Source organism: Carya illinoinensis, chromosome 11 (assembly GCF_018687715.1).
Source record: "Carya illinoinensis cultivar Pawnee chromosome 11, C.illinoinensisPawnee_v1, whole genome shotgun sequence".
NCBI lineage: Eukaryota > Viridiplantae > Streptophyta > Magnoliopsida > Fagales > Juglandaceae > Carya > Carya illinoinensis.
Genome location: NC_056762.1, coordinates 5,940,721 through 5,954,438, shown reverse-complemented (window position 1 = coordinate 5,954,438; position 13,718 = coordinate 5,940,721). Strand labels below are relative to the sequence as shown.

General features: G+C 39.9%; 2 protein-coding genes across 2 annotated transcripts; both read right to left on the bottom strand.

Annotated features, from left to right (window-relative positions):
• Nucleotides 1–4,077: 4,077 nt before the first annotated feature.
• LOC122282148 lies at nt 4,078–4,713 on the bottom strand. Its single transcript, XM_043094104.1, has one exon. The coding sequence runs from the start codon at nt 4,711–4,713 to the stop codon at nt 4,078–4,080; it is 636 nt and encodes a 211-aa protein (XP_042950038.1).
• A 5,580-nt stretch (nt 4,714–10,293) lies between these two features.
• LOC122281376 (AAA-ATPase ASD, mitochondrial-like) lies at nt 10,294–12,108 on the bottom strand. The gene has a single exon (XM_043092814.1). The coding sequence runs from the start codon at nt 11,988–11,990 to the stop codon at nt 10,491–10,493; it is 1,500 nt and encodes a 499-aa protein (XP_042948748.1). The 5' UTR covers nt 11,991–12,108; the 3' UTR covers nt 10,294–10,490.
• Between the last annotated feature and the right edge of the window lie 1,610 nt (nt 12,109–13,718).

Below are 13,718 nucleotides of genomic sequence, written 5' to 3'. Positions count from 1 at the left end.
ATACAATAACAATACTGCCTTTATATACAGCTCATTACAGAAGCGATGAATAACAAATAAACAGAGTAATAAAATTCAAGTAACCATGCCATCATTTTCTTCGTTGACGTGATGCTGTGATGATTCATCCTCTAATACCCCCCCATGCGGCAAGATGGAGCGTAAAAATTTACGACTCCCATCTTGGATAAATGAAAGCTAAGAACAGTAGAGGACAAAGCCTTTGTCATGAGGTCGGCAAGTTGATTGGAGCTTGAGACATAACGAGTACATATGTTGCCGGCCTGAATTTGGTCTCCAATTAGATGATAGTCGAGCTCAATATATTTAGTCCTTTTGTGGAAGACAGGATTTGCTGCAATATGGATAGTGGCTTGGTTCTCACAGTGTAGAAAAACAAGCTGAGGATGGTGGACGTGTAGTGCAGATAGAATGTATCTCAGCCATGTTAATTCAGCGCAAGTGACAGCCATTGAATGGTATTCGGCCTTTACCGATGACTTAGATACCACTGATTGTTTCTTGGATTTCCAAGAGATCAAGGAAGATCCAAGAAAAATGTAGTAACCACTAACAGAACGTCTCGTGCCAGGGCAAGAGGCCCAATCGGAATTGCAGTAAGCCTCAAGATGTAAAGAGGAAGAACTAGGGAACAAAAGTCCCTGACCTGGTGCACCTTTAAGGTATTGAAGAACTTTGTGGGCCACATGTGAATGAGCATCAGTAGGATTTGCCATGAATTGGCTCAAATTTTGGACACTAAAACAAATATCAGGCCGAGAGACTGTAAGGTATAGGAGCCTTCCAATGAGACGTCGATAAACACTTGGATCAGGTAATGGAGTGTCAGTTGCCTATGTAAGGTTTGCTGCATTGGAACCTTAGCAAGGGTGCTGCCCAAGGTGCCGGAATCTGCAAGAATATCTAGTGTGTACTTCCTATGGCAGAGATGAATGCCTCTTGATGATCTCGCAACCTCTATGCCGAGAAAGTAGCGTAATGTTCTAAGGTCGTTGATCTGAAAATGCCTATGAAAGAGAGACTTCAACTCGTGCACAGCAGCAATGTCACTACTTGCAACCAATATATCGTCAACATAGACAAGGATGACAACAAATGTGCAGTTAATTTCACTGGTGAAAAGGCTATAGTCAGCCTTGAATTGAGAGAAACCTGCAGCAACAAGGACATTGGAAAATTTGAAATACTATTGCCTTGATGCTTGTTTGAGGCCATACAAATTCTTTAGCAATTTGCATACTTGAGTGGGTGACCCTTTTGTGTAGCCGGATGGTTGATTCATATAAATATCTCCATTCAAATCCCCATGCAAGAATGCATTATTTACATTGAATTGATGTAAATGCTAGCCTTTAACCGATGCAATAGCTAAGAGACACCTTAAGGTAACCAACTTAGCCATAGGAGAAAAAGTCTCTTGATAGTTCACTCCCTCAAGTTGGGTGAAGCCTTGAGCCACTAGTCTTGCTTTGGGTCGTTCAACACTCTCATCGGAGTCATACTTAATTATATAGATGTATTTGCAATCAATGGAAACTTTGCCAGGAGGTAAATCCGTAAGTTGCCAAGTTTGATTCACCTCCAAGGATGCTAATTCAGTATCCATGGCTTTACACCATCTGGGGTCTTTAAGGGATTGCTTATATGTTTTTGATTCAATGTGAGTGGAAATAGTGGTTGAAAAAGCTTTATAAGTTGGAGAAAAATGCTGGTAAGAAATGGTGTTGTGTAAAGGTGAAGTTGTACCTGATGGTGAACATAGCAACATAGGAGGAGTTAGAGTAGTTTGATGGCAATGGTAATCCTGCATGTACTCAGGAGCACACCTGGTTCTAATTGTCCTGTGAAGAGGCATTGGTGAAATTGGAGGTTGATGTAAAGTAGCATGAGGTAATGGTGATGGAGAAATGGAAGGCTGTGGTGGGGAGGAAGTAGGAAGGGGAGAACTTGGAGCTAAAAATGTGGGAGGGGGAGAATGATTATCTGGAATGATAAGTGCAGGTGAGGGAGTAATGAAGTGGGAGGAAGGACTAGATTGTGGTGGAGTAGGAATAGAAACCGAATGAGGTAGTGAAGAAATTAAAGGATGTGTGATAGAGCTAGAAGGTGGAACAGCAGGTGAAATGATAGAATGAAATGAAAAAATTGATTCATGAAAATGGACATCTCTGGATAAAAAAATTTGATGAGTTTGTAGATCGAGTAATTTATATGCTTTAACTCCAAAAGGGTAGCCTAAAAACATGCATGCTCTTCCTCTAGGATCAAACTTTTTGCCCCCATGTGATTTGGTAAAGGCATATGTAAGGCAACCAAAAACTCTCAAGTGTTTATATTGGGGAGGGGTTTGGAAGAGGGATTCATAGGGTGTTTTGTTATGAAGAAGAGGGGTAAGGGTATGGTTAATAAGGTAGACTGCTGTGAGAACACAGTCAATCCAATATGGGGGTGGAAGGTGGGATTGAAACATTAAGGCTCGGGCAATATTCATTATATGTTGATGCTTTTTCTCGACTTTTCCATTTTGTTGGGGTGTTTCTACACAACTTCTTTGGTGGATAATTTCTTTAGCTTGAAAAAACTCTTTCATTTGGAACTCAGCTTCATTGTCACTTCTAATGGTTTTGATTTTGGTGTCGAATTGGGTTTCAATTAAGCTGTAAAAGGCCATAAGGCAAGATCTGGTATCAGATTTATTTTTAAGCATATAAACCCATCTTGTCCAAGAGTGGTCATCAACAATTGTGAGAAAGAAGCGTGATCCATCTACTACAACAATGGAGTTCGGACCCCATATATCACAGTGGACAAGATCAAAATTACTTAAAGCAGAATGTGCAAAAGTTGGGAAAGAAACACATCGTTGCTTAGCCAAAGGACAAACTGAACATGGTATTTGATTGTGAAATGTTTGATTGTGTGTCACAATAGGATCAGTAATTAAAGCTAGTCTTAAAAGAGAAATGTGGCCTAAACAATAATGCCATAAATCATACAATGAAGTAGTGTGAGTGGCGGAAGCAGAAGGAAGTGAAGTTGAGTGATGAAAGCGAGGCAGTGCATTAACTAGAGCAGATGGTGACACCCAAGACCTGAGGAGGTAATACAAACCGCCTCTAACTTCACCCATCCCAATCGTTGTCCATGATGCTAAGTCAAAAAAAAGACAAGCATTGGATGAAAAAATTAGACAGCAAGAATGATGTTGGGTAAGTTTCTTGGTAGATAGCAAATTGAATTTAAATGAAGGCATGCACAAAACATGAGTTAAGACTAGATGCTCAGATAATCTTACGACACCAATGTGAGTAACAAGAACATCTTGGCCATTTGGGAGTTTGACTTAATAGGAAACTGTGGTCGTGATTGATGTAAAAAGGGAGGTATAACAAATCATATGATCTGTTGCATCAATATCAATAATCCAAGGTGAGATGTGTGTGTGATGAAATGAGTGTGTGCGAGTGCTGAAGCAGGTGGTCATACCAGAAACTCGAGAGTTACTGATTGAGTATTGGGAGAGGAAGGAGGTGTTTGTGTAACGGATAATGATGCCATAACTGAACTAGTTTCCTTGGAATGCAAAAGAGAAAGCAATTGTTGGTATTGATTCTTGGTAAGCTTCATTGATTCAGTTGGATCCTCCTCATGATCACCATTCGAGAGTGCTCAGGATTGAGTAACAACTGCTGCAGTGCCGTTAGTTTTCCCATGGAGTTTGTGGCCAGGTTGGTAACCATGCAATTTATAACATCTCTCAGCAATGTGGCCAGTCATATTACAATGAGTGCATTGTGGTGGATCGACATTTCCAACCTTAAAGCAATTTTCAAGAGAATGGTCAGGAATTTTGCAGTAAGAGCAATATGGGCGATTATTTTTCTGGTGAGTGGTCTTGGAGGAATTTTGGCTGGAGTTAAAGGTTGGTCTAGCCATCATTTCCATAAGGTCAGGAGAATTGGTAGAAGGAATCATCAAATGTTGTCGTTCTTGTTGTTGGATCATGGAAAACACATAGTTAAGAGGTGGTAGAGGGTCAAGTAGCATTATCTGATCTCAGGCGTTTGAGTATGAATCAGACAACCCCATAAGGAATTGAATGACACAGTCTCGGTCATATCGATCATGGAGGATTTTTAATTTTCCACATTCACAATCGAGAAGAGGGTCATAGATAGCAAGTTCATCCCACAATGCTTTGAGATGACCGAAATAGGTACTGACATTGTCTTGGTTTTGAGATAAGCGAGCTAAGTCACGTTTGAGTTGAAAAATTCGAGGGCCATTTTGATGGGTAAAACGATCCCTGAGTTCCAACCACAACACTCTTGAATCATCAACTAAAGCAAGACTAAATTTGACAGAAGGACTTACAGAATTCTGTAGCCACGAAACAACCAAGTCGTTGCATCTCTCCCAAGCTTCGAAAAGAGGGTTTGAGGGGTTAGTAGGTTTAGGCAATGTACCATTGATAAATTCTAGTTTTTTCTTCACGTGAAGAGCTCGAGAGATCGTATGGGACCAACTGACATAATTATCAGCAGTCAAGAGTTTGGAAACAATGGCTACAGCTGGGTTATCGCCAGTCTCAATTCGGAATGGGTTGAAAAGGTCATAGAAATTGAGGTACTTGTTTGTGGAGTTTGTATTGTTGGAAGATTTGGAATCAGTTTCTTTACAAGCGTCGGCCATTGATTGAAAGCTCTAGTACCACGAAACAAAGGAATGCGAAATAGAGGAAGACAGAATTGCAGAGAGAAATTTCCTCATGTATCTTATGAATGATGCCAATGATACAATTATATACAACAACGAAAGAATATTCTAACTAACTTATCCCATACAACGACAATACTGCCCTTTATATACAACTCATTACAGAAGCAACAAATAACAAATAAATAGAGTAATAGAATTTAGGTAACGATGCCATCCTTCTCTTCGTTGACGTAGTACTGTGATGATTCATCCTCTAATAATTTATCTCAAAAATTTAAATTAATGAGAATAAGTATACTTGATCATTAATGAGATAAGGTACCACCATCATCATCATCCTCGGAAGAGTCTACGGCTGCAAATAGAAGAGGTAGTAACTCCAGCATTTCTAACTATGAATGTTTTGGTTGATGATTATAGTGCCGATTTCAAGGATGAAATCTTTTTTTTAGGAGGGGAGGATGTGATAGCCCGGTTTTAGCTAGATTGGCATCTAAGTTTCTTTTTCTTTTTCATTGCATGTGCTTATAGTTTTGGGCCATAGATTTCTTGGTTAGAATTGTGATTAAGCAACCCAAGCCAAGAGAAGACCAATTCAGCCCATGTAATTTTTGGCCACCATAAGCAAATCCAAGTCTAATAGCCCATAGCCCATGATCCAAACCCTTACCACTAGTGTCACGTGTCACCCATACAAAACGCTATGTACCTAGTCATGATAGTGCGCTAAGGGGGAGAGAAAAGTGTTTGGGAGGCCGAGGGAAGGCTTGCACACCAACCCTAGTGGGTATTGCCACTTGTCGCTCATGCAAGAAGGCTTCTAGAAGAAGGAATGATGAGAAGCACCTAGGGGAAGCCAAAGGCCACTCGGCCAACTCACCTACACACATAAACACTCTCCAAGCCACTTGTCAATTGCTTGAGTTTCAAGGAGACTTTCTAGGGAAGTGGCGCCAAGGGAAGACAAAAGGGGACCCTTTCCATGGGATTTGCATAGAGAGAACCCCAAGTGTTTTCCTGAGACGTTACCACTTGTCAACCATGCAACAGATTCTAGAAGGAATATGAAGGGACATTCGCACAAAATGACTATCCTAACCCTAGAATTTCAGCCACCACACTCAAAGATACACACTCACAAGCCACATGTCACATTAGGGTTACAAAGGGAGCCTTGGGTAAGTGAAAAGTCACCTAAGGAAGGGGCACTAGATGAAAGATCTTCATGGGATTTGGAGTAGGAAGGGGGCGGCAAAGGCAAGGCACACGCCCATGCCATGTGTCATGCATGCAAGCTTCACTTTTGGAAGATGAAGAGATCCTACACTTATTTTACCTTTTTGCCCTGAGGTACATTGTACCTAAACAAAAGTAGAAGTGGCACAAGAGGGTTTCAGCAAAAGGGGAAGAACCCCACACACCACCCACATGCCATGCACATTTCCAATGCAATCCAAGGTTGGGAACACCAAGTGTCATTTTCGGTCAAGGAAGGAGGAAGGGAAGAAGGCCACTTGTCCTTCATGTAATGGGTCGCTAGCAACCAATAGATTTTGTAGGAGAGCTCTATATAACTGGGAGGAGCTACACACCCAAGGCCTTTTTCTCTTTTGCCATTTTTGAATTTCACATGCTCTCATCCTATCCACATTCTCTTACACAACCACTTGAAGATTCCTCACTTTCTCACACTTTCATTCCAACCAAACAAGGGAAGCCATACTCAAGAAGGAATTTTCGTTATTAGCAAGGAAGAGACACAGTGAGGACTCGATTTTTCCTTCATTTTCTTACACACATAACACATTCTCAACTCAAGAAGAGATGAGAATCTCTAAAGGGTTCAAATATAGTGAAGCCCACACGATTTCAACACTTGTTCATGGGAAACAAACTAGGGTTTCCTAGAAATGGTCCAAGTTGAATGGTTGAGGGCACAAATCCTCCATGTATTCGGCCAACCTCATGCATTTTCACTCTATTTCGAGATATAGATAAGAGCACAAGGAAAATGAAGGGTTTCTTGACTCAAAACCCTAGAGGCCAAATGGTCTAGTTTTGCTTGAGCCCTAGCGGTAACCCTAGAAACCCCACACACTCAAGATCACGGATTAGGGCTTTTGGAACCCCCATTCTAACTAGTTGTTTTTATTGTATTTTTTGTTTGCTTGCTTGAATATGCTTACTTGAAATTTGAATAGGAATATGGAATGAATGGTATGATTCATTTTAAAATGAAAATGGCAAGAATGTCCTTTGCATGTTTCGGTTTTAAGGAAACAACGTTGTTAATTTGGGATACTTGGTGATTTGGCTATAGCATGTTCTAGAAGTTTTGGATCTTAGCCAAACTCCATATGCTTTGTTTCCTTACCCCATGATTTCTATGCAAAATGCTTTAAGATTGGAACATGTTAAAGTGATGTTTTCTCATGATGTTGTACTTGGATGTTTCGGCCAAGACTAGTTTCCATGGTTCCATATATATGTTTTGATATCCTATGTACTCTATGTTACCATGCCATGATTTGAATGTGGAATAGGAATATGGAATGAATGGTATGATTCGGTTTAAAATGACAATGGCAAGAATGTCCTTTGCATGTTTTGGTTTTAAGGAAACAACGTTGTTAATTTGGGATACTTGGTGATTTGGCTATAGCATGTTCTAGAAGTTTTGGATCTTAGCCAAACTCCATATGCTTTGTTTCCTTACCCCATGATTTCTATGCACAATGATTTAAGATTGGAACATGTTAAAGTGATGTTTTCTCATGATGTTGTACTTGGATGTTTAGGCCAAGACTAGTTTCCATGGTTCCATATATATGTTTTGATATCCCATGTACTCTATGTTACCATGCCATGATTTGAACATGTTATGCTTGATTATTTCATGCACAACATCTCATGTGTCATAAGTCAAGCGTAAGAAGGTATATGTCTTAAGGCTCATGTCACATGCATTTGGAAAAAGAAATTCAAAGAAAAGAGTCTAAATGTTTTATCATGACCCCCAGTGCTAGGGTGGCAAAACATCCTTGCGGAACTCCTATGTCCACTCTAGAATGCTTAAAAATAGAGTGTTAACTCCTGAGTCGACAAAGGACCGTCGATGAGCGTCAAATAGGTTCTTTTTAAAGAATTCCGGACCGAGAAAGCGCCAAACACTAGTGGATGCATAAAGCATGTAATACAATGAAATACTGTCGAGTTAATATGAAATGACTCTGTTTATGACGTATTCACCATGGTGCACAGACCGTTGATGTTGTGATAACTAGGAGGAACATGCAGTGCAAAAGGGAACAGTTTTGTGTTCACCCTCTGAATAAGAATAAGAACAAGAGCTCATATGTTATGGATCACTTGATGAAAATTTCGTGATATATTATGGATCACTCAGTGAAAATCTTGTGATATGTTCTAATAAGGCAATTTTTGATTAAGATCAACGTGAAAAGAAAGTCAAAGATGTTTTTCTGAAAATTTCAATGTCTCTATTACAAGTCTTTTGAAAAATGATCCAATGTGTTAAGTCAAATTCTAGTCAAGTCATGCATCAAGTACATGTCCATGCACGCATTTCATGATATACTTCTTATATGCTTATGTTAATGATTGTATGTTGTCTGTTTACTTGCTAAGATTTTCAAAATCTCATTGTAGTAGTTTTCACTACCATTTTCCAACAGAAATGATAGAAGTTGTTTCATGCTTAGTCGAGAACAATAATGACTAAGCGAAAGAGGACAGCACCTCCTCCGAAAAGAATCATACCTAAGATGGTAGTGAGCTCTTCTGAGCCCTCTATCTAGGAACAACTAGAGACCATTAACAAGACTATTACTAAAGTACTTCACCTCGTTGACAAGTTAGGCGACTCAAGAACCGTAGTAAGGACCAGTTCCTCGAGAAGAATGCAAAGCCGGAGAGGCCATGAATACTAAGATCTTTTGTGGGAATATGGACATGAAATGAGGTTTTAACTTTTGTGGAATAATGTTTTGAAAGGTCCTGTGTTTTGGGAAAACGAACATATTCACCCTTGGGGTATTTGTTTTGAGTTATGTATATTTTACAGTATCATGTGCTAAGGCAATTGCCTTAGGCGTTGCCTAGATTCACACGAACCATTTATTTTTTGTTGTATTATTTATTGCCTACTGCTAATATATCTAGGAGCATTGCATGTTATTTGTCATGTACAGGAGATGTGTAGCCTTATGTTACATGTCCCGACATTTCAGTCACCGTCCAATCCCAAGCGGGGGCTTGGTGCGCCTCACCAACGACAGTCTCCTCATCAGAAACCTCCCTCAAGACTCTATCTGATAGTGACAACATGATAGTACTGTGCTTTCTCATCTTTTTCGCTTGATAGTGCAGGAGAATTATCAGTCACCTTCACATCCAATACATGTCCCGGTGTTTCAGTAACCATCCAAGCCCAAGCAGGGGCTGGGAGTGCCTCACCAATAGTAGTCTCCTCATCAGAAACCTCCCTCAAAACTCCATCTGATAGTGACAATAGGATAGGACTGTGTGCTTTCTCATCTTTTTTGCTTGGTAGTGCAGGAGAATCATCAGTCACCTTCACATCCAATACCTTTTACAACCATTGTTGTCACAATAAAGCCTTCATCTTGATACACCACAAACTGAAGCTATTCTAGCTATCGAATTTCTCCATTCCAAATTTTGCCAAAGCCATCCCTCAAGATCTCGCACAAAACCTGGCCCTTTGATACCAATTTGTTGGGATAAACCGGTTATCCAATGCTAGTTTAAAGAAAATAATAGCGGAAGCAAACTAAAGAAAATTCAACAACCACACACAAAACACCAAGATTTAAGTGGTTTAGTTCAATGTGAGCCTACGTTCACGAGCAGGGTCAGTCTCAATGAATTCACCATCAACAAATGTGGAGTATAAGAGATCAATCATAAAATCCTTAATCTCAAAGCCCCAATACACTCAATGAACACCCATGATTCTCCACAAATACACGAAGAAAAGCATGTATATATATAGTCCATGACGCGAGAAGCTATAAAACTAAACATTCACTTTAGCGAAGTGTCAAGCGGGTGTCAAGCGAACTCATGGGTTGGCTTCTCGCTCGAGCGAATTGTCAAGGGAAGTGTCAAGCTAGGACCACTTGAGTCAAGGCCGAGTCACAATCAGCAAGGTTGAGCTAGGGTTGAGCAACAATCAAGCCAAAACTTGCATTTTCAGTATGAAACAGTAAACTCTACATAAACAGTGTTGTACACCGAAATTTTAGCCTACTAGATGTTACAACTATGTAGTTGGATCTCTCGTGTACACTCATGATATGACTGATCATGATCAGTCGCTGCGCATTAGAGACTTGAGCAGGTCGAATCTCTTGATAAAGCTATATGGCTAAGACTGTTGTATGTTGTGTTGATTTGTCGTGGAACCAGTCTCCTTAATAGCTAAATATACTAATCTTTATCACGGTTTTGCTTTCGTTTTGTCTTTGATTTATGTTTCTGTGTTTCTCCTTGATGAATTTGCGATGATTATGGCCATATAAAACTGTCGTTTTGCTCTAATTTCTCAGGGTTCTATTTGGAGTTTTTGGCATGCAAACAGATTCGCATGAGTTTCTACAAGAGAATAAACCCCATCATCAAATTGGCAGTTGCCCTCCGAATTTTTTTGAACAAAAATTAATTCCAAAAAACATGGCCGCATCTCTGGTTCAGGATGATTTTTCAGTTTATTTGTCAACCTGAGACAGAACAGAGCCTTCTATGGTTGGATCGTTCTCTCCCAAATCTTCATCATTCTTCTTTTCTACTTCTTCATTCGCTTCCTCAAGAGCCTGTATTAAGCTCGACAGACATTTCTCTGCATCATCCCTTGGGGACTTGGGCATAAGATTCTCCGCAACATCAGCAGGTGTGATCTTCGTCTTCTCCATCAATCTCTGAATGGTATCAAACATGGGATGCATTTCAACATCCAAGTAATTCTTTGCAAGAACCTTGAACCCCTCAAAACTGCAGTAAGACAGCTCAATATGCTTGTCCATTCTACCTCTCCTTATGAGTGCTGGATCCAGTTTCTCCACATAATTTGTTGTAAAAACAATCAGCCTTTCTCCCCCACAAGCAGACCAGAGTCCATCAATGAAATTCAGCAGCCCAGAAAGAGTGACTTTACTGCTGCTTGCCCCCTCTTCCTTCCCTTCTCTCTTAGCAATCTCCTTGTTCAACCTCTCAATCTCATCATCAGAAGATTTCTCTTCTTTCTTCTTCCTCTGACCAGTAAGATCAAGTGAGCAATCGATGTCCTCAATCACAATGATGGACTTACTCGTTGTCTCGATCAAAAGCTTCCTCAGCTCCGTGTTCTCTTTCACTGCTGTGAGCTCGAGATCATAAACATCATAGTTCAACAAGTTCGCCATTGCTGCAATCATCGTCGACTTCCCCGTCCCCGGCGGCCCATAAAGAAGATAACCCCTTTTCCACGCCTTCCCGATCTTTTTATAGAAGTCCTTGCTCTTGCTGAAAGTCAGCAAATCTTCAATGATCTCCTGTTTCTTCTCCGGCTCCATCGCCATTGTTTCAAATGTTGCCGGATGCTCAAACACGATGTGACTCCACATCGTCTGCTTGTAGCTCGGCCACTTGTAGCCAGGACTATTCGTGTAGAGCTTCCTCTGCCTGTTTCTCACCCTAATCTCCTTCCCTTCCCTCACAACATGTTCCAAGTACGACTCCGTGATCGTCTGTCGGTACTTCCGATGAAACGTGAGCTTGTACAGCCTCTTCTCCTGCTCGGGATAGTACGACATGGACCGCGTCGGTGGCGACGCAACTTTGCTCGACACCCACCAAACTTTTACGCCACGAAACTCGTCCGTCACTCTCTCGTACTCATCCATGCTCAAAACCAGGTTGCTGCTGTCTTTGCCCATCTCAGCTTTGAGTCTTTTAGCGCTCTTTGAAGAGTTGGTGCTGAGATAAGCCTCAACAGCGGCATAAGCTTCGCTGCACTTGAGCCGATCTCCGGTGAACTCGTGGAAGGAAATCCGAATGTAGGGATAGAAAGAGCCGGTGAGTTGGTGCGTATGCTTTTCAAAGAAACGGCGAAGCTCGTAAGGACAGTATTGGCGAATGATTGCCCACACGAACATGAAGCTGGCTATGGTAGAGCCCATTGTTGCCCACATCTCGGACATGGTTGCCGGCAACATTGTGGGTTTTTTCATGCGGGTTGCCGGTGTTGATATTTTCTGTTAATGCCAATGGAAGAGATCAGGGCTAGGTGTCCTTGGCTTAATTCGTGTATGAAGATAGAAGTGAACAAGAGTAGGTGGGCAATGAGAAACAACTTGAGTTTATAATAGGCAAGAGTTTTGCTCTACGTCATACTTTTTTTTTTAATGTTTTAAAATATTTTTAGATTTATTTTTTTAAAATTAATTAAATTTTTCTACTCATTATCTATATACTAAATATTTGATAAAAATAAAAAATAAAAAAATATAATGTGTCATGTCTGTGAATTTATGTTTAATATTTTTCAATTAGCAAATGGCATTTGTTTTTAATATTTTAGAAAAAAAGGTGAAAACCCCAATTTAATACAAGTACTTTTAGGGGATGTGCAAAACCCATTCATTCTATGGTTCAATGTCATTGGAAGGACCACGTAGATCGATGGTGGTCTATTACTTTGAAAAAAAATGCAAGAAAGGAGACCACTCCGCGCTCGATGTGTCCTTATGGCACACGTGTCCTGCACATGAGAGAACGAAAGCCAAAAAGTGGGGCACAGGTTTGTTTTTTTCTATGGTAATTTTGATGCAGATGGATAGAGGATGACAGATTTTGGAAGAGATATATATATATATACACACACATATGGATGGGGTCCTTTGTTATGCTTTGTTTTCATTTGTCTATTCAATTAGGTTTTAATCTTTGAGCCCTTTGTCAGTTTCTATTAAAATACAGATACATGGATAACTACAGATCACTCAGAAAGAAAAAGAACTAAAAAAAAAAAAAACTGATGTTGGAACTACTCATAATTGCCTATAACCAAATCACGTCGATGCCCATATGCAAATTACAAGGTGTAATGATGTGTCTATAGCATTCATTTCTGCATAGGAATTTTCTTGGAAAGCAAAGATATTTAATCCATGAGATCATGCCTCTTGAAGACTGCTAAAAGTTGGTACTCATGCTTTCTATTCTGCTTTCTTTTATTTTTGTTTAATTTCTTAGTATGTTGTCATGCATCTTTTATGTTAAACCAAGCTTAAGCGGCTAATTAGAACTTAAATACATGCCAATTTTCTCTTTAAATAAATAATAAAGTTTTCTCTTCCAGACCCAGAAAATGCTCCCAAAAACATTATTGTCCAAAATGAATTTTCCAACTTTTAGTAAAGCCTTGTCAGGATAAGTATGGTAGCTGGCTAAACCAGAAGACAACCTAAAAAGCTACTAGGTTGAACCGACCTGTCCTCATCAAAAGAGGGGAGGGGGATATCCTCTAATATTATCATTCTGCAATCAATTCCTCGCTGTAATGATTAACTCCAATACGTATCCAGAAAAGGGGGACTTCTAATTCTCAAGGACTTCATCATTGTGCTATATGGCATTCAAGTATGTATAGATTGGTGTATTGGAAAGCAATTCACTTGGGGAATAAAAAAGTAACAACTTTTACAAAAAGCTAGCAAGACATAATAAGATGGGCTGATCATATAAAAATTATATAAATTCTCCCCAAGATATCTCAGCCTGAGATTCTCAGATCCTGCAAAAGCCTAAGAGACATTTCCAAATGGTGTTAACACACATTTCATATTTCAAAACGAATGAACTGAGGAAACCGATCTGATCCTCTTGCTTGTGTTTTGCTTTATCCTTTTACCTACTTTTTGGTTAAAGTATCTGCAAATTAAGTGGCCACTGCAGAG